Source organism: Pleurodeles waltl, chromosome 3_1 (genome assembly GCF_031143425.1).
Source record: "Pleurodeles waltl isolate 20211129_DDA chromosome 3_1, aPleWal1.hap1.20221129, whole genome shotgun sequence".
NCBI classification, from domain to species: Eukaryota; Metazoa; Chordata; class Amphibia; order Caudata; family Salamandridae; genus Pleurodeles; species Pleurodeles waltl.
In genome coordinates, this window is record NC_090440.1 from 1347923386 (window position 1) to 1347944155 (window position 20770).

The following is a 20770-nucleotide window of genomic DNA, read 5'->3' on the forward strand; positions in this document are numbered from 1 at the left end:
ACAAAATACAAATGTTTTATGTCAAAAGAAATGTAGTGGGATAAGACCAAAAACAAAGCCTTGATTCATACAGTTTAGTTGCAATTGTTGACCAGCACAATGGCACGAAGAATCTACAGATCTCTGAGCCCTGTGTAGAGAGAGCTTGTCGACCAGTTGACATCTGGGCCTGATGCCCTTTTTCTATTATCATGAGTACGATTGGATTCCATTGCTGGAAACCCAATACAAATACAGACCTTCTTAGCTCTTACAGTATTACTTTTTTGGAACCATCCAAATGTTCAATGGCATGATTCCGAAACCAAAATTAGTCCCCCCGTTCTACTAGGCACTACTAGTCTATCTAACTCATTAACTCTCATGTAGAAGTTTTACAAATTTTCTTTCAGAAATGTTGACTTCTCAAATACCACCTACTCTAGCATACCAGATTTCTCTTTCATCCCAACCTTCTGCCCTCAACACTATTGGCCAGTGGTTAGACGGTAACTATAAACACATGCATGCAGCAAAACTTCCATTAACCTTATTCAGCAAGTTACTCCCATCTGTAACATAAAAACCCTGAATTGAAGAGTAAAACCACCGTTTCACGTGTGGACACATTACTGTTGCATAGGGCATTAATCCGGATTTAGCAAAGCACTGTTATCGAGGGCCTTGGACTACTGAAGAACCTCTTGGAAGTTTTACGGCTGACATAACATATCTACTTGAGCAGAATAATTTACTGAGACCAACACAGATGACTTCTTTCCTTCTCTGTGCCATGAATTTACCTTCAGGATAAAAGCTCCCAGCTCTGAAAGGTCCTTTGCCTTGAATTTGGAGTAACTCATTCCCAGCTTGTCACCATCTGCGTTGAGCCTGGACGGACAGAAATGTGAAATTGTTAGATTGTACAGACAGTAACATAACTGCAATGGCTCACCCAGGGCCGGCTTTAAAGCAGTGCGACTGGTGTGGCCACACTGGGGGTTGACTTGGGAAAGGGGGTGCTGGCCACGGAGGGGGGGGGGGGGGGCTGGATTTAGAATAACTTAGAATTTAGAAACACCTGCTGCAGAGTTCCTTGTGCGTCCAGCTTTCAGGCAACAATAAAAATGTCAAGAAACCTCATGTGATTAATGTTCCTGCTAGAGAGAGATCAGGGTTTTGTCTAGTGGCAGTTTGGACTCGCCCTAAAGTAGTGCAAAGAATGCACCCCATGCAGATCTGTATTTTATGTGGCTAGTGGGCAGAATATTGCTTTTGTAACAGAGGTGCATTTGTTTCCACAGTACATAAGATACAACTCTGATATAGAACAATGACTGTTAAGAACTGTCATCAAAGTGCTACATGAAAAATGCATAAAATAGTTAAAGACGTTATGTCCACCACCCCCCCTCCCACTCCCCCCCGAAGTCGTTCATTATCTTTCCTAATGTTGCTAAAAAAGGATCGTTTGGTAGATATATTTTCTTGTTAGCAAAGACCGCCTTTACCAGTGCTTTCAAACAAATTAAATGTATGCGAGAGAGGGGCTACGAAGAGAGGGGCACTTTTGCCCAGTGGTAGTGAAGGAATCCAAGGAGGAGGTCATGGAGGAGTGAGGGGGTGCCATAAATTATTGTCGCACCGGGTGCCACCAGTGCAAGAGCTGGCCCTGGTCTCACCTATCTCATGGGAACCAGTGAATCCTCCCAGGGTGCTAGAAGTTTAGGCTTTTACAATGGGCAACCAAAATCATGCTGCAAGAACGCTTACGTTCTATGCTCTAAAGGCACAGAAGTGTCATCATACTTATGATACCAGTATTACCAACAAAGAAATACAGAATAATGTCTGCAAAAAGGGCTTTGATAAACTGTGGAATTATTTTATTAGATGAATTAGGGGATTCTATGGATTAGCATGTGGTATGGGAGGTCTGTGGCAGCACATAAGACATATGGTAATGCCCTGGCTGCTGCTGCAATGTTGAAGCTACTTCCTGATTAAAACCAGTGACAATTCCTTGCCAGTCTCTTATGACGTGGAAGAACTATAGTATCACCAGCCTGCTGATGCGTAGTGTTCCGCAGGAGTCAGCAGGCATTGCCTGTGTATTCTGTACGCCATCCAGGGTGTCATGGAGGAGTAGTGACATTAGTATGGCCGTCTGTGTGAAAGTTACAATAGGTAAAAACAGAGCTGAGACATTATGTTAGCCAAGTGCAGGCGTTGGATTACAAAAGTCAATTATGCAGAATGATTGTATTCAACAGAAGAACGGTGGCACTGTTTTGCCAGCTAATGCAACGGCAAAGGCTCACATGGATGACTACTGAGGTATTTTGACAGCTGGCGCTGTTTGCAGAGTGAGATGTCTAATAATTATCGCGTTCCCTTGGCAGAGAACAGCTACAGTATTCCCTTGGCTGGCAGTGCCAGGAGCAAAGGATGATGCAAAAGTATTGGATTCCCTTAGGAGGTCGTCCTGTCGTAAAGGGATGCTGGGGAAGAGTGATAGAATTACCTTGGCAGACGGTGTCGTGGACACGGGATAATGTGGAACAGCTGTGGCACAGAGTAGAGAAAGTTGAGCACCTGGGGAATGAAGAAGAGCAGCATGGTTTTGCTAAAATGGCCCACAATGCCGACCACTGCGAAAGTCATGCCAGCAAAATAGCAGAAGGTGTCCCCAACGAAAACCTTGGATGGGTACCTACAGAAAACCGAGACAGGCAGAAGTAGTCAAACAATGTGGATGTTTAGCAGAAGTAGTCAAACAATCTGGACGTTTAACAAATGGTTGGTAAAATGATAACATGAAAAACTACACTTTCTACCCGGTTGTGCCTAGCTGTATGTCAGTGACCCGTTTCCATCCTTCTGTTTCCTAAATGGTGGCACAGAAGTTAAACTGTTTTTGTGTGGCTAGTGAGGAAACGTCTAGAATGAAAAACACTTACGATTTACTTGCTGAATTGATTTGCAAGTGGTCCTACCATATAGAAAAACAAATGCAGCAGAAGGACAGGCAATTCGGGGGAATATGTACCATGTACTTAGATTTGCATGCAATGTCCTCTCTTGCCAGAATTCTCTGCTTAGCAACTTTTTCAAGGTCTCGCCCAAGACAGCACATGCGCTGTGTCTTGCACAACATATTGTTTTCTACCAGTGGGCTTAGAAGCTGTCTATTGTTTAACATTGGTTGGCTTTATATCACACTCATTTGCTTGCTTCTTATTGGTACACTGTCAAAAGGCTTCCTAGCTCTTGGTGTATTTGTCCCTCCCATGGAGCTTTGATGCATTACTTGTATCCTTCCACTGCTCATTTTTTAGGCACTACTTTTTTATTTGTGTTTAAACACTCCACAACTGTGGGTGTTTTTCAGCTCTCTCGCTCATGTACTACGTCCCCTCTGTGTTCCTTCCACCCTCCCTACTTCCATTGTCTGTGTCGCTTGCCTCCACCCTGTTTCCCATCTCTGTTATCTGTGTTGGTTGCCCCACCAGCTATTCCTCCATCCACTGTCAGTGTTGCCCCTCTCCCCCTCTGTTGTCTATGTTCCCCACCCATAACAAAATGAAAGTGCTATGCTGCTGACACCACTCGCTGCATCATAGCACTTTTTACTCCACACTCTTCATTGTCCGTTTTGCCTCCCACCCTGCAATAAAAGAACCCATGTGTCATGGCTAGCACTACCATCCAACAAATCGCTTTTACCCCTACAACCTCGCTTTCCTTGTTACTTCCTGCCCCTCCCTCCAGCACAAAAAAGCTCTGCAATAAGGCCAGTGCTGGCTGCTTTATAGCACTTCTATTTTTTTTTTTAACTTTATGCCATGCTGCATAGCAGCAGAGCTGCTGTACAAAACGGTAAAAAAAACATTGAAAAATCCAATACTTTGCCAATGCTTGTTTCAAAAGTTGTGACTGGAGTTGAGTAGGGCCATTTCACTTGCACTGCTGTAATTACTAAATCATTAGGCTTCTTGGGTGCCATTTTTACTATCAGCTCTTACGCAGGGATAGCTCACGGTGTTACTTCCACTGCCTGTGCTATGCTCCTCTTTTTGGGGATTCGCCCAGTTGGAGGTCTGTAGTCCTTTTCAATCAGAGACCTGTTTATATGGACAATTTGTCTTTTGGACATTACTCTTAGGAATACTGGAAATGTTAAGAAAATGATAGACCTGCCAGAGAAACTCTTGCTGAGTTTAAGGAGGGGATTTACAATTGGCACTTCTGTAAACAGTACACACCTTTGTTATACAATAATTCATGTATAGTATGTATTAATGTAAATCATGCATATTACCAGAATAACAAATTCCTCTGAAATAAGAAATATGATGAGAATGAAAAGAATGTACACCCTACACATTATATATCTTATAATCACAGTGTCTTGGTCTAATCTTCCTATTTTTCTTTTTACATGCCATTGTCATGCTGCCTGCTGACAGAGCCATGTGCTGCCATCGTGTAAATCTGCAACAGACAGGGAGATCTTCAGTGTAGGCTCCCCTTGGGCAGAATACCTCTGCATTGTATCTCCTCTCTTTCACTCCTCCTTAAAGAAGCAAACGTTATATACACCATCAGCCACTGAATACCTATAAAGCTAGAGACGGTGCCTGCCAGAAACGGCATTTCACCATTTGCCAGGCAATCGCTTTATTGATAGAACCTGGAATCTTGGTGCGTGTTGCTAGCAGGGCTGGTAATATGGAAACTGAAGACCTAGAAACCTACATGCTGCAGTAATAACCAGAGTTGAATCAAAAGGCATATTACAATATGGAAACAAAACCAGTGTTAAGTGAAAACTTTTGTTAATAAACACAATTGTTCATAGATATTAAAACCCCACAGGGCATTACACACAGTGCAGAACATATAACCGCTGATAAAACACACCACACAGGGTTTCCATATCTGAAATTGAAAGAATGTAGTAGATGGGGCTAGATAATGACATGGGAGAAACATGCTGTGCAAACCCTACACACTACAGTGTTTGAAGTAATTGATTCGGGAGCCACAATTAAGTGGCACACTGTGACTCCCGCCAGCGGGCATGTGCGTAAGGGATGTGAAAGCGAGGGTTGCTTTAGATTAGGGGCATTTCCAAGTTATTTGCTAGTGTATAAATAATCAATGTTTGGTAGTATAAATACATGCCTTTGAATTCAACATTCGTATTGGTTTGTCTGATATTTAGCCAGTGTAAATATCAAACAGCGATATTTACTAACTTCACAATTCAAGAACTAATCAGTATGCAGCCTGAATAATGACCGATGATCACAAATCAGGACCCAATGGTTATGCGGCATGAACAGTGCTTGCTGACATCACATTTCAGGAGTCATTTATTGTGTCTCCTGAAACCTGTTTGCTGACATCACTATGAATTAACCTGACATCCCTGTCATACAAAGGCATCATAAATTACCAAACAGGCAGTTGTAATAGGGGGTCTTACTACAGACTCTTTAAATAAGTCTGCTCCTTAGGCAGCACATTTGATCTGTGAAAGTAGGGCTGGCCATCAGAGCTCTATGGGAGTAGAACTGTCCATCAGAAACAATGTTCCCAAAGTATGTAACCTATTGTTCTAAGCATCTTCAGGTATCTGACAAGAGGTCTGTAGCACGCCTGGAAGTGAATTCCATGTGCACCTTGGATATTCCACTGCCGCTCTTTTCAAATCAGCCTCCTATATATTGACAGATTAAAATAGTGCGGAGCCTTGACAGCAGAGCTGACTTTTGCATTATCTCACATGCATAAAGGTCGCATTGCTACAGATGAATACACCCCACCTTTTAAACCTGCAATAAAAATGCCTTTGCCTTCCTTTCATCAGCTCCCCTTAATGGCTAAGACAGTGGTTCCCAAACTTTTGACTTCTGTGGACCCCCACTTTAACTTTGATGGAACCCAGGGACCCCCACTGAATCATCATCGGAATCCAGGGACCCCCGCCTGTGTCATTACTGGAAGCTGGGGACCTAATTTGTCAATATTTATTCATATTTGTTAATTTTCTAGGCTCTCACGGACCCCCTGAGAAGGCTTTGCGGACCCCCAGGGGTCCCCAGACCACAGGTTGGGAACCACTGGGCTAAAGGAAAGCTTGCCAAACAGAGCACAGGGCCAAATAGAATTCCCTCCATTTTTGGCAAGTTGACATTACTACGATCTAGCAATGGATATTGAAGTAATCCGGTCAACCTCACCAGTTGTGGTAAAGCAGGCCCAGTGTAGTGAAGAAGAATGGCATCATGAAGTACAGGGAGAACAGGTGATCGTCTCGGTAATCCCCTGCAGGAAGGTAAGAGCACAGCACCAATATTAACAAGACACAAACCAATACCATCTGACATGTATATTACTCTTGACCGACTGTAGTGCGCTGTCTTACACCACCTCCTTGTGCCCTGAAATCTGTACCTTCCCCAAGCAAAATAATTTGTGGGAACCTTCGTCCCTGCCCACAACCTAATGTGTGTATCAGGAGCTAACTGCGACTTGTCATGGTGTGGCCACTAATGGACCACTGCTGCTACACTGTTTTCACAACTAGCTTCCTTGTTATCACACATGGAACATGCTATTCACTGCTACATTAGGGGATCTTACTTCTGAGTCATTCCAGTGCTCCAACCCCAAGAGAAATCTCACTAATGATTACAAATGGAAGAGCCTGAGAAATGACAAACACTCACTCTACCTCCTCTGTTTGGTCTCAGACTGTTGCAATGCCCTGGTAACCCAACAGCTAATGCCCTCTCAGCCAACATCACCATATGGACACAACACACAGTTGAGACATTCAATAACTGCACTTCGGGGAGCTGTGGGGCATGACCAAATTCTCCACACTGTCCCAAAAACAGGAGCCAATGCGTAGATGAGGCACCGTATTTAAACGCTTCACACAGAGGCACTCCTCCTGGAGATATTTAGTAATAGTCATAAACAATAAGTAGAAATCTTTAAAGCAGGATCTGAGAGCACAGTTTACCAGTTTTACAAAAAATCATTTTTCCCCAACTTTATTTGAGGTAAGCCGTTTTTAAAAGTAGAAACATAATTTAGGAAGCCTATCTACAGGCTATTTTTGTCAAATTCCATTTCTGTGGAAAATGCTGTAAATTCTGAAACTAAAGAATCACTAGAATGATGATAAAGGGTCATTTTAGCTAGACAGGCAACAGCCATAAAAGGCTGAAACTAAGACTGCTCCTTTAAGAGAGCACATATCTCTAGTATCCCTTCGTCCTGGCAATGGTAGGTACACCAGTTCATTTTTCCGGCTCATTATGCAAGAACCCCAGAGCACACAGCTTAGCCTTATAGGCAATTTTATGTTGCCAAAACCTTAAGACCTTGTCACCATTCAACATTGTTGATGTTTTTCTGTGCTTTAAAAGCATTTCCTGTCAGTATTTTCACTCTAATTTTGTGAAGTGTCCTCTTAGGAAAAACAACCTTTTATTGCATAGGCAAGAGTATTGTGTGATTGCATACCCTTGAGTGTTTGCAGCACTGCACCCAAGTGTATGCACTTTTGAATAAGATATTAGATAGAAAATTACAGTGTCTGGCTCCATGATCGAAGAGGAGAGAAGACAACAAGACGATGCCTCTGCAAGGTCACAAAAACCTGGACAGGAGAATTCCTCTACCTCTGCCAGCAAAGGTATCATTGAGGACTCTTGCAGAGGCAGACCCAAGAACAACGATTCTCTGAATGAACTGCGTCATTCCTGTTCGACATTGAATTTGATGGCAGGTACAGTGGCGTAATGCTCAATATTAAGGGCTGGCTTACCATCATGAAGGCATAACTCAAGGATGACGAGACCTACAGTGCAAACCTGAAGGGTGATCTTGACGTTGAAGAACTCATTGACATCTAAACATTGCAGCCAAATACCTTTTCAACTCTGCTTCATTGTTAACTACCTGAAAACAAGACCCATTCCAGGTACTCGAGATTCCAAATACTTCAGGGTCTATTCACCTTATAGGGCTGTTTCTCTGTTGGTGATAGAGATTGCTGGCTCTCCATCGCAAAAAATAGTCTCATTGGTCTTCGAAACATGGACATTTCTCAGGTCCACTTACAACCCAGTCACACCAGACATACCAATAGTGTCTCAGCCTACCATTCCAATACTTCTTGAAAATATTAGTATTGTTCCAAGTTTCACATCTCCTGGGTATAAGCTGACACATCCGAGGCAAACCTGGACATATGCAAGGTATGCTCATACACAAAAGCCACCATTCCAGGCAGTGTTAACACTTCAGATCAAGAAATCATACTCCCAGGGCCACTTATTCTTCATCTATCAGAGGGGCAAGTATCAGTGGATACTCTCCAACACTTACTTAGACAGCTCCTTCCTTTGTATCTCCTATAGATGACTTAAGTATGTTTCATAAAGTGCTTGTAATGAGTGCTGCTAAGCAGTATATTCCCATGCCTTCACCATCATCTTTGATTCTGTAATTTTTTTAACTCTGTATCGGAGGGGTTCTGACAGGCGTATCTTACCATTCGTGCTAGATGTGAAAAAACAGTAATATACTTTGCTCTAGCACTAGCTTCAGTCAAAGCTGCTCCTTCTCATTTACAAAAAAGTATAGCCCTCTATATGTAAATCCTTTATTTTAAAGGTCTGATGCCCAATCAGATTGGATGATCGTGTCAGTGGCAATAAGATCTTGAACTACAGCTCGTTTTTCCACTGTATCACCTGATAAGGAGAGCAAGAAGCTTTACCCTACCACACTGTAACTGTACCTATGTAGGTTGTGAGCGTGACTGCCCACTTGTATACATATGATGGGATTATGCTGGATCCTCTACTGTAATTTGTTAAACATCTGACCAGAGACAGACCAGTTGAAGTCGACGAGATCTTAAATGAGGATATGTTGGTCTCAAACCAAGTCATCTCAGCTGCAGCAGATTTGTCGGACTTGGCTGTACTGAATGAAAGCTACAATGTACATGCTCAAAACAAGAGGTACAGCAATGCATCCTTAATTTTCTGTTCTCATACATCACTTTGTTCAGCAGTTGTGAAGAAAAAGAGATGCAACAAATGTAAATGGAGACAAACAATAAAGGTTGTGGGCACTGAGAAGAGGAAATGGTAGAGAAACATCAGTGCAAGCACAAGCAGCATGAGAGACAATGTTTCTGAGAAAGGATTCAGACCCCTCATCAGTTCTAATGTCAGCCCAATCAACAGCAGACCAATCTGCAAGGTACTCTAATAGAGGAAACTGATAAATTCCACTGACTACAGCTGCCTGGAAACCTCTGGCTGGAGGAATGCAGTGAGTCATCCCACCACCCCTCACCCATCAGCCTCTCCAGTAGAGTTAATTATGTCCAAGCATTTGTTAAAGGGGCAAAATATCACAAAAGACAGATGAGTGCTGAACATTGTCCAAAATGGCTATTGTCTCAGATTCAAAACTCCGCCACCAGGCAACAGTTCCATAGAGGTCTGTCTGGATCCATAAAAACAAGCAGATAAAAGAGGTCGACATCCTATCACAAATGTAAACAGTCAAAAGGGTTAATGACCACCATAGACGAAAGAAATTTTTTTTATTGTTTCAAAAGAAGTGACTCAAGCACACGTTTACACCCATTTTCGACCTAAAAGTGGAAAACAAATGGATCAAAAAGATGAATTCAGGACACTGGCTCTTCACCAGATGTATCCCGAACTCCATCAAGAAGACTGAATTTGGCAACACATCTGCAAGACACATACTTGCACATCCTAATTACAATTAAACATTTACAAATCCTGAAGTTAATTTTGGGAAAGAATTACTTCCATAAAATTACTTCATTTGCGCTAAATTCAGCCTCAAAGACTTTCTGAAAGCGGGAGGTAGCAGTCTTGAAACGGAATAGTATATTCAATGGTATACCTCAATCACTTGACTGACCACAGAATCTGAAAGTTCTATGTCATTTGCACTTGGAACCGAGTTAAAACCCTACATTGCCTGGTTTCCAACTAAACTATTACAAGTCTACGACATCCATTTACTAGTTAGATATAGTCTGGATGTGCAACTCAGCTATTCCATGCCCATGATCTTGCTAGTGCAGTCTATTCACTATCTAACTGTAATGTTGAACAAATAAAACATTAGTGTATCCTTCTAAGAACATGCTATTGAGATGCATCTTGATGGTCTCAAACTCAAGAATACATTACATCTGGCAGCCAGGCAATTATAATCTCCTGAGCTCCATAGCAATATGCATATTTCTGCTCCTAAAGGCTGAACTGCACATGAGACTCCTGCAACATTGCCTGAAAGATAAGTGGTTCCAGTTCTCAGGCAAGTGGGCAGATAAATTGGGGCTTTCTCCAGTAGTAATCTAGTTCTTCCTCTGTTGATGCTAGTCGAACAAGCTTTTGTAATGCTATCTGTATTTAATCACCAATTCCATCTTGACCACTGACACCATTTTGTGCTTAGCTTAGCTTCAAATGCTATCACACCGGTAGCGCAGGTATTTTTCCATGCACAGCTTGTTTTCTACTTTGAACGTGTTTTTGCTCTTGCCACCAGAAAAGAGAACATACCTGGGGGATGCAACGGTGATAAGAGTACACCAGGATGAAGATGTTTATATTGCAGAGAAGGGTACGGCTCTGTCTTGGAAATGCACATTGAGATCTGGCCAAATGTTTTGTATGTTTTCAACACAAGGCAAGTACAGCTAGCACTTGAATTTCACAACTTACTCGAATGGAGGGGGGAAGGTTACCAGAACCTTCGTCTTGGGATTGTTTAAAGTATATAAGTTGGGGAAGCTTGGCGCTGAGTTAGAAGGAGCTCTCTTGAACATGGACGCACGGTTCAGGAAACACCCCATGTTAGGAAAACCTTCTGCCTCGGCCGTCCAGGGTTCCAAGCCTTGATGATGCTGGCAAGAACGAAGACTTAGATCCCCATGGTGATGCATTTTTACTTTTAAATTATCCATCTTTGCTTTGTGCATGCATAAATATATATATATTTACTGTACTGCATATATATATTCATTGTTGATATATTGAACTTTTCTGCTTATTATTATTCACACGCTGTGATTATTTTAGTATCTGCACATGTTTTGCTGCATTCAAGTTAAATGCTCAATGTCACGTTAATATTTTTGTATACCTTTGTTTGAGACTTGCGAAATGCCTTAATACATTCATTACTCAGACTAGGAGTGCTGCATTCTTTAGCCTCGTTCCCTCTTAGTTGGAAGCTAAGCAGAACAGCTTTACAGGGAGTTCTTTCACTGGGACAACCTCAAACAAAATAGTCAGTTATCAGGAGCTCACATGGACTACCTGTAGACAAAGGGAAAATGGTCTCAAAAGGAGTTGCCCTAGTATATAAATATTTGTAAAGTGAGAGCAGTCCATCTCATTCTCAAGTACTCCTTTCCAGCTTTCAAGACAAACTTATGGATAACATAACAAAAACATGCTACTTGAACACACAGGGTTCAAGATCTGACCTCTCTTAAAGCACGAGCTTTTTATCTGTCATTAGCAAGGAACCTACACATTAGAGTTGTTCATCCTACAGGGGTGTAAAATGTTCAAGTGGAGTACCCCAGAAGAACCTTTCAAGAATGGATCCTAAACTATATAGTTCTGCACAGCATCTATGAATGTTTTTTTTTCATCAATTAGATTTCTTTGCAGACACAGATAACGAAACAAAGTCCTGATCACCGGTCCACATATAATCAGGAAAAAATGAGAAGTCACTTTTAATTGACTATGGATGTTTCTATATGCTTTTCTTCCAACACCGTGATACCAGTGGTTATTAACAAACTAACATTCTCTAAGGCACGCATAATTCTCAATAGCCAAGAACGATCCTACTATTGGTGTTCTGTCAACCTTCTCCATCTATCAGAAAGTCCACACTGGAGGCTACTGGGCAGACGAGGCCTTCTTTACAAGTTAAGGGTCACATTCTTCACTGCAACCTTCCATCATTGAACTTTAGCAGTCTGGCCCCAAAAGTCATCCAGCATGAAAACATGGACATTTTAAAAGAAGCTTCCATCACTAAGTTTTCCTATGCATCTAAAGAAAAGAGGTTCTGAATCAGATGTACACATAAGAACTTCAACTCCAACACGTGTCACAAAGAAGCAGTACTCACCACCTTTACTTGGCAAAATAAGGATCGCATTTTTCATCCTTCAAAGGTACATCTTGCAGCTACCCCAGCTTATAGAAAATATCCAACACAAACCTCTTTAAAAAGCCTATCATGAAGGCCTTCTTAGAAGGAATTAAAAATATTTTCTGCCTGTAAGGTGTCTTTATCCCTTGTGGGAGTTGAATATAGTTCTTTCTGAACTTATGTGCCCCTGCTTAAGCCCATCAACAAGGTGTCTTAGCATCACTTGTTGCAGAAGGTGGATTTCCTAGTGGCTCAATTGATATGGTTAATGAGTACCCAATAAGGTAATGAACCGCTTCCAATTTGAATAAAGTGGTCAAGAGAACTTTACAAGTTTTCTCCCCACAGTAGTGTCAGATTTTCATGTCAATCAATCTATTTTGCTCCCCACCCATTTCCAAAGTGATTCTGATCTAGCAGGAAGACCTCTTCTTGGGATGGCTGTGAGGAGTGTGTTAACATTTTAGCTAGATAAAACTAAAGGCCTAAGAAAACAGATCTACTCTTTGTCAATTATGGGCCTGTTGTACAGGTTTAAGCATGACAAAACAATCCTCTTATAGATGGATAGTGTACTGTATTTTACTTTGTTATCAAATTTCTAACAATTTCCTATCTGGCGTGCCTAGGGTCCATTTCATAGAGGCAAGGCAGCAACAACTGCTCTACTGCTCTGCTCCTCTTAACAGAGCATTTGAGACAGAATGCCTTATGAACTTCAGCTATGGCTGTATTTCTATACAGCCATGGCAAATATTTGTAAGTCAATAACCTGGAGATCCATCCACCTATTTACAAGACCCTACTGTTTTTAGCCGGACTCTAAAGAATGTTCATGAAAGTCAGTCAACCCCCACCTCCTCTTTGGAGGAGAGAGAAGGGTGTGAAAAAGGAGAAACGTCTTGTTGATTCATGGGCAGTGAAGGAAATCTGCTTTTTCTGCAAGGTCACCCTGGATTATTCCCCTTTTGTTGGACCCTACGTTTTTGCTGGCTGTAGAACTGTCTGCACTTTACCTCTGCTAACCAGTGATAAAGTGCTTGTGTTCATCCATTCAACATGCTAAAATTCAGATACTCCTAATTGGCATATTTAACTTATCTATAAGTCCATAGCAATGGTACAAAGTGTACCCAGGGCCTGTAAGTTAAATGTCATAAGTAGCTTGCAGCACCCATTCTACCAGGGGCAGGGTAAACACGATTGCAGGCATAAACTGTGTGGCCTGAGAAGTTTTAAACTACAAATTCTACCTCTCAAAATAACTATGTTTGATTGGTCTAAATTTTCCTTTTAAATATGTATTGTCACTTTTAAATATGTATATGCCACCCCTGACTAAACATTATTGCCTATAAGGCTGGGTGCATGGTATTTAAAAGTAGGACTTGTAAAAGTTTAATGTTCCACATATCCTTACAGTGAAAAGGTCCCAAAAGCTATTTTCACTGTAACAAGGCCTGCTGTTCCATAGGAAAGCACTGGGATGCAATATTAAATACTAATTCTGCATCTCGGGAATGGAACTAGCTAGAAAAATATTTGAACAGCTATTTTTAATACTTATTTTAAATGGTGAAATTTGATTTTTCCAAAATATTACGGAAAACTAACTTTTAGAAAGGCACCTTTTCCCTGCCTGAAGTTCCTGCAGGTTAATCTGCATTTTCCTCTTTCACACCTGCCAAACCATAATTAGCAGCTGAATAGCCCCCACTTGATGAAAAGTGAACTTGCTCCTAGAGATGAGACAAAGGCCTTGGGTGTGTTGTTGTGCCCCTGAAAGGATGGCCTGTGTGCTGGGCCCAGGAACTTGCTTATCTTCAAATAGGCCTATACTGTCACAAGCAGCTGTAGCCAACACCCTGGCCTTCCTTTCTCCTCCAAGCCACACAGGATCCATTCACAGTGGACCTTTTTTTTTACATTACAGTGACATATCCTGATGGAGTGCCAAAGCCTGCTTGATATGTATGTGGGTTTTACATATAGCCCTAGAGGCACACTTCTAAGGGTGAGAACTGGGTGCCAGAATAATTATTGTGTATCTAATGTCTGGTTGCTGTCAATTCTGCTTTTTTTCCACCAAATGTCTGCCACTCAGTTTGCTGTGGGTACAGGACTAGCTTCAAAAAGGAGTTTAGTGTTAGATGTGGGAGGACACTAGGATTACCATAGTACACTGCCCACGTACACACCCACCACTCAGAGGCTAAGTTTAGTGTGGCCGATGGCTTTTGACATTTTGAAAATGCCCAAAGTAGGAAGGGTTAGCCCCAGGAACCTTTACCAAATTGGTTAGGGCATTTCCAATGGCCATTCCCTCTCAATACCTTGGGTCAGGAATAAATGTGGCATCTCCGGGAACCCTCTTCAGAATGCACCTCGATCTGTGGAAGATCAAAAGAGGACTGAATCTGCAATCTGTGACCAGAAAAGAGGCCTAAAGAACTGGACCTGCTCTCCCTCTTGTTTACAGGGCAAAGATATGAACTCCAAGGGTGATAAGGCTGACCGACTGTCTAAGCTACAGGGATAAAACAACCTACAAGAGTCCTTTCTTGTAACTGCTCAAGGTGACTAATGGCAACTCAAACTGCACTGGGCCCTGCTGTTGGCTTTATCCCGACACCCAGTTAATCTTAAAACACCTTCCCTGAGAATCTGTGGGGCTTTAGGAGTGTACTCATGTGGTGGATTGGAATTTAAAGAACTAAGGTCCTGATTTGGGGTTTGGTGGATGGGGTTACCCTATCACAAACATGACAGATATCCCATCTGCTGTATTACGATTCCATTTACCCTTTTGACATCGTAATACAGCGGATGGGATATCTGTCAAATTTGTGGCAAAGTAACCTGTCTGCCAAACTCTAAATAAAGCCGTAAGTCAGAAAGTAACATATTTTGCCTAGGACAAACAGGATTGGTGTATTAGACCCGCACTCCATTGTGGTCAGCATCAAATTGAGTCTAGGTCATGTTCTACCTCAACCATTGCAAACATTGGCCCTGTGTGCTTCTTGGTGCTATTTCTAATTAAGCTTGAAAAATTCATATCTCTGGTTCCTCCTTTTTTGTTATTATTGTATTATTTTGGATTTCAACGTTATTACTGTTTAGTACTGCATAAAACTTTACACACTGATTGCAAATTAAGAAATTAAGCCTGACTTCTCTGCCCCATAGCAGTTCATTTTCTTTAAAAAAAAAAAAGGGGGGAGGGGTGAAGGAGTTCTTTGTATTTGGTTTGATTTTAGTGACTTTATAGTTTCAGAACAGGTGCGGCCCGTCCTGTCCTTTAGGACACAGGGGCATGCCCCCCCTGCAATCCCCCCCCCCCACCTTTTGCCCCTCATGAAGAGTGTCTGTCAGGCTGAACATAGGTCAGCCTGACAGACACTCTTCATGTTCAGGTCAGGCAGCCAGGAGCAGACATGCACGATTTGCCCAGACTCCTGGCTGCCTGAGCTGAACTTTGCTGGGCTGAGGAGGTCACTGCTCCTATGGGCGCGACCACCTCGGCTCAGTAAAGGTGCCTCGAGGCCCTCCCCTGGGTGACGAGGAAAGCGTCACCCATTGACTTCAACCTGGGCACCTCAGGTTTAAGCCCTGAAGCGCCCAGGGCGAGGGTCAATCAGTGACACCTCGTCACAGAGTGGGGTGGGGCCAGCATTCTCACTGACCCCATCCCACTCTGTGACAAGGCTGGGACTGCTGCCTTCCTTCACTGGCTGACCTAAGGTCAGCCAATGAGGGAAGGCAGCAGTCCCAACTCTCCTGGGACCTCCGAGGCTGAAGGTAAATGTGTGTGTGTGTGCATGTTTGAATGTTATGAGGTGTGTGTGTGTGTGCATGTTATGAGGTGTGTGTGTGTGCATGTTATGAGGTGTGTGTGTGTGCATGTTATGAGGTGTGTGTGTGTGCATGTTATGAGGTGTGTGTGTGTGTGTGTGCATGTTATGAGGTGTGTGTGTGCATGTTATGAGGTGTGTGTGTGCATGTTATGAGGTGTGTGTGTGTGCATGTTATGAGGTGTGTGTGTGTGTGCATGTTATGAGGTGTGTGTGTGCATGTTATGAGGTGGGTGTGTGTGCATGTTTGAATGTTATGAGGTGTGTGTGTGCATGGTGTGTGTGTGTGTGTGTGTGCATGTTATGAGGTGGGTGTGTGTGTGCATGTTTGAATGTTATGAGGTGGGTGTGTGTGTGTGCATGTTTGAATGTTATGAGGTGTGTGTGTGCATGGTGTGTGTGTGTGTGTGTGTGTGTGTGCATGTTATGAGGTGTGTGTGTGCATGGTGTGTGTGTGTGCATGTTATGAGGTGTGTGTGTGTGCATGGTGTGTGTGTGTGTGTGTGTGTGTGTGTGTGTGTGCATGTTATGAGTGGGTGTTTGTGCATGTTTGAATGTTATGAGGTGGGTGTGTGTGCATGTTTGAATGTTATGAGGTGTGTGTGTGCATGGTGTGTGTGTGCGGTGTGCGTGCGTGCGTGTGTGTGTGTATACACCTCCCACCCCACTCGCTCCTAGAGCTGCCGGCCACCACTGTTTCAGAATCCATTTTTTTCCAGAAAAATTAACTAAATTTGACGAGTAGAGCTCGAACACAGGCTTCCAAAACTATGTTTTGATTTTTAATATTAGAGTTTATAAAGAAAGGTTTTGGAGAACCATATTTTGATAGAATGGGCTCACGGGTTGCCTGCTTGAGTAGAAATATGTACTGGCTATACATTTTAATGAAGATTCCCCTGGAGGAGAACTAGAATTACTGGTGAGCAACTTTTCTATCTTCAGCTACTCATAGCAGGGGGTGCATGGCTACACTACATCATGCCTTACAATGTACTTATGCAAGCATACTAGAGCAAAACAGACTATGACTGCTTGCATCCACATCACAAAGAGACACATCCACATCATGCACTCTATGTGCCGCCAAATGGGATGAAATTAGACTTCCCCATTTCTTCTTACCGACTGATCCCTATGAGCAGTGCAGGATGAGACAGACCACAGGAAGAACTGCTATACTACAGGCTTCACCTTACATACTTTGTGGAAAATATCAGGGGGTAGCATATTTAATTAATGGTGGATTTTGAAAAGAAATAAGGGGAATTGAAATGTGAGGTCTCTTAGCCACCTGCTGTACCTTTCGGTGTTCTACAATGGCAGAGTTCAAAGAGGAAGTGGGACAGGAGGAAAAGAGAGAAAGAGTGGAAGCAGAATTCAATGAGAGAGAGAAAAAGAATAAAAGAAGGAAATACACAGGAATGCGTAAAATGAGTGTAAGAGATATTAGTTTTTTCTCAGATGTTGCTGACAGAAGTCTCTGAAGACACTTAAAACGGTTTAAACTAACTCCAGTCAGAGTACATATACTACTCTATGTATAGCTTGTAAACAACCTAACTGCAGACAAGAAGCTTTTTTCACTAAAATTAGGTGGTTTCTTACCGTTCAGCTCAACAATATTAAATATGATGATTGAACCAGCAATGACCAGTGACTGTCCGGCCTCGATTCCATTGATCCCAGCTAGTATGTTGATTGCATTGGTGCAGAATACGGCCAGCATACCCATGTAAACATAGTACAGAATACCTGGGGAGAAGACATGGTGTTGATAGGATTCTACCTTGGCACTTTTGTTTTCAATGGACAATCAGAAACGAAGATTCATGCAGGTGGGAGGTATGGAGGCAAAACCACTCACCCAAGTCCAGATGCATGCCCAGAAGCATCCGGAATGGTTTGGGCACCACAATGGTGGTGTTGCCAAAGTTTGTGAAGTAGACCATTAATAAGGGCAGTGATGCCATAGTGGGGAGGAGAAGCTTGTGGCGCCATCGAAGATTCAAGACGTCATCAGCGAAGCCCAGGAAGATCATACAGCAGATGGCAAGAAGTGAGCCGATAAGAGCCACAAACTACAAAGAGAAGAAAAAAAGGCTCAAAAAGAAAGCTACTAACCACATGGAGAAGAAGAATCACTTCATAGGACAGTGTCAAACTGCGGGGAAAAAAAGAAATAAAGAATAATGAAGAAACAATAGCCACAAGCTGCAAATGACCAATGAAAGCCACATTCATCAACAAAGAGAAAAAACAACTAAATGGGCCTGTTCCTACTCCAGCCTTTGTCACAAACCACCGGCACATGAAATATCTCAGTCTAAATTCCAGCAATGGTCAGTTTCCAAGCCTGTACTCACCTCATGATGAGGGAAAACTTTGCACTGCTCTTCCACAAAGCAGCTCAGGAATGGGACGGGGATGAAGCAGAAGAGGATGATCAGAAACACAGCCCCGCTGATGACTCCCTGCGACTCTGGGCTGTGAGGATTCAAACATAATTCACCATCATTAACAACAATCGGTATTATTGTTCAGTCCTGTACCCCTCTGAGTGTGCTAAGAAACCCTCAATAGGCCAAATAAATTCAAATGTAACTTTAAAGATTTTTTGTAGCAGACATGGTGCTAAAACCTCAAAACAGTGACCCTGCAGTTAAGTAAGCGCAAGCTAGCCATGTTGTCCTCACGTTTTCACAGATGTTCGCAGCTAATGAAAAACATTTTTGTTTTTCATTTACCAAAGTGTGGCTTTCAATCATTTACTTAACTATAGAAAGGCATCCCATGTACTGTGTTAAAATATATTAAGGTGAAAAACAATGTTTGAAATATATTGCAGAAATATAGTGTGAATATTGTTCGTTTTAAAGAAGGAAAAAATAAAAGATTGCAATAAATTACTGGTCTAAAACCCAAAACTAAGTATTCTGGTAAAAAGAATGTTCCCATCACAACTTCTCCACATTCTGTCTTAACAAAAGCATGCAGCAGTGTGCAAGGACTGAGTTTTTGAGTTGCTTCATGTTGACTCAATCCCTGCAAACATTATTTTCCCATTTTTCAAACACATAATGTTAACAGCACACAGGACATTTTAACCGCTTTGTTTTCATGCACTTTATTACTTGTGACATAGGGCCTGATTTAGAGATTGTCAAATAGGTTACTCCGTCACAAATGTGACAGAGATCCTGTCTGCTGTATTACAATTCCCATAGGATATAAGGGGATCACAATACGGAGGATGGGATATCTGTCACATTTGTAACGGAGTAACCCCATCTGCCAAACTCTAAATCACAATGTTCATTGGGCGGATTTAACTGCGGCCCGTATTCTATAACATGGTGCTTTTTTAAGATCAAGAGTCTCCAACATTTTCTGTAATGAGAGCTCGTTCTGACAGTGAAAATCATGTGAGCTACTTGAGGGTTAGCAACTTCTGCATTGTTACTAGGCAACCCCATTCCCAGCTTCATTGACTTTAAGCTTAATGTCCATACAGCCAGACACTATGGTTTGAACAAAATACTTTGACTAGGGGCACTGTGACAGGGCTGCCATGTGTGTCAATGAGAGCATGGTCTTTGGGGATGTATGAACATGTGTGCCATTGAAGGGGATATATGGTTATGGGTGACTGAGAGCCTGTGTTATTTGTACTTGTGGCACAAGACATACCTTTCGCCATATTTGGCGTTGTCACATGTATAACACAAACATACAAACATTTATTTATATAGGAGAAATTTAAAGTACAGAATAATGTTCTGTAAAAATATTCATAATATGGAACATTTTTCTGCACTTTAAATGCCTCCCTCTTAAAATAATGGCTGTATTTTTCTGTTATAAATATGGCACTGTGTATACCAGCCACTTAGAGCAAAATGCCAGTTGTGTGTAAAGGCAACACTTTGAAAAATTAAACTGAGTTAACTTTATGCTTGCATGGATTCCATAAAACTCATAATTCAAATCCTCTTCCATTTCCAATTGTCACATTTACAAACACTAAACATCTTGCTCCCAGTGTCCTGCAGACACAGTGCCTTATTTATAACAGAAAAATACAGCCATCTGTTTAAATGGGAGGAATTCAAAGAGAAGAAACATGCTTCATAAAACATGAAAACATAATTTGATTAATTGAAAGTGGAAAAAAAACATTAAAACTTGATATTTCATAGAAATATTTCTCTTCACTTTAAATTCCTCCCATTTAAAAAAAATGAAAGTATTTTTTCAGTTATAAATATGGCACAGTACCTACTGGCCAGTGGGAGCAAGAGACTCCAATTTGTAAATGCTACACTTTGAAATGGCAGAAATTTAAAATGAATAGTTAACTTAATATCTAAGGTAAATTTGCATTTTAATTTTTTCTCATTTAAAACATTTAGAAACATCTTTTAGCTCTCACGCTCCAATACCAAGTTGACAAGCACTTTCCTTTCTTCACCACTGTTTCCTAGCCGTGATTATAAATCTGACTGAGCACTGCTCATTATTGAGCCCTGCTATCTGCAGCCTGGTGATAATAATGTAATATAAACACAGCCTTACCTTAACTTTAAAAGGAAAATGTGACCCTGCGCTTATTTAAAAATGAACTCAGGACTGCTAGTTATTGTGAAGGTGTCTGTAAGCTACTGGTAGCTCGCGATCGA

At 41.8% G+C, this 20770-nt stretch overlaps 1 protein-coding gene across 3 annotated transcripts in view; it reads right to left on the reverse strand.

Annotated features, from left to right (window-relative positions):
* The window catches only part of DPAGT1 (dolichyl-phosphate N-acetylglucosaminephosphotransferase 1), a 55242-nt gene that overhangs the window by 32714 nt on the left and 1758 nt on the right, over window positions 1-20770 (reverse strand). For 2 of the 3 annotated variants that reach the window (XM_069224817.1, XM_069224818.1), the window contains exons 2-7: window positions 18458-18578; window positions 17959-18172; window positions 17700-17846; window positions 6228-6312; window positions 2504-2692; window positions 783-870 (exon numbers count right to left, since the gene is read on the reverse strand). In XM_069224817.1, the coding sequence (XP_069080918.1) occupies window positions 783-870; window positions 2504-2692; window positions 6228-6312; window positions 17700-17846; window positions 17959-18172; window positions 18458-18578 (844 nt within the window). The remainder of the gene's footprint in view (window positions 1-782; window positions 871-2503; window positions 2693-6227; window positions 6313-17699; window positions 17847-17958; window positions 18173-18457; window positions 18579-20770) is intronic. The other variant, XM_069224819.1, reaches the window with a different exon arrangement.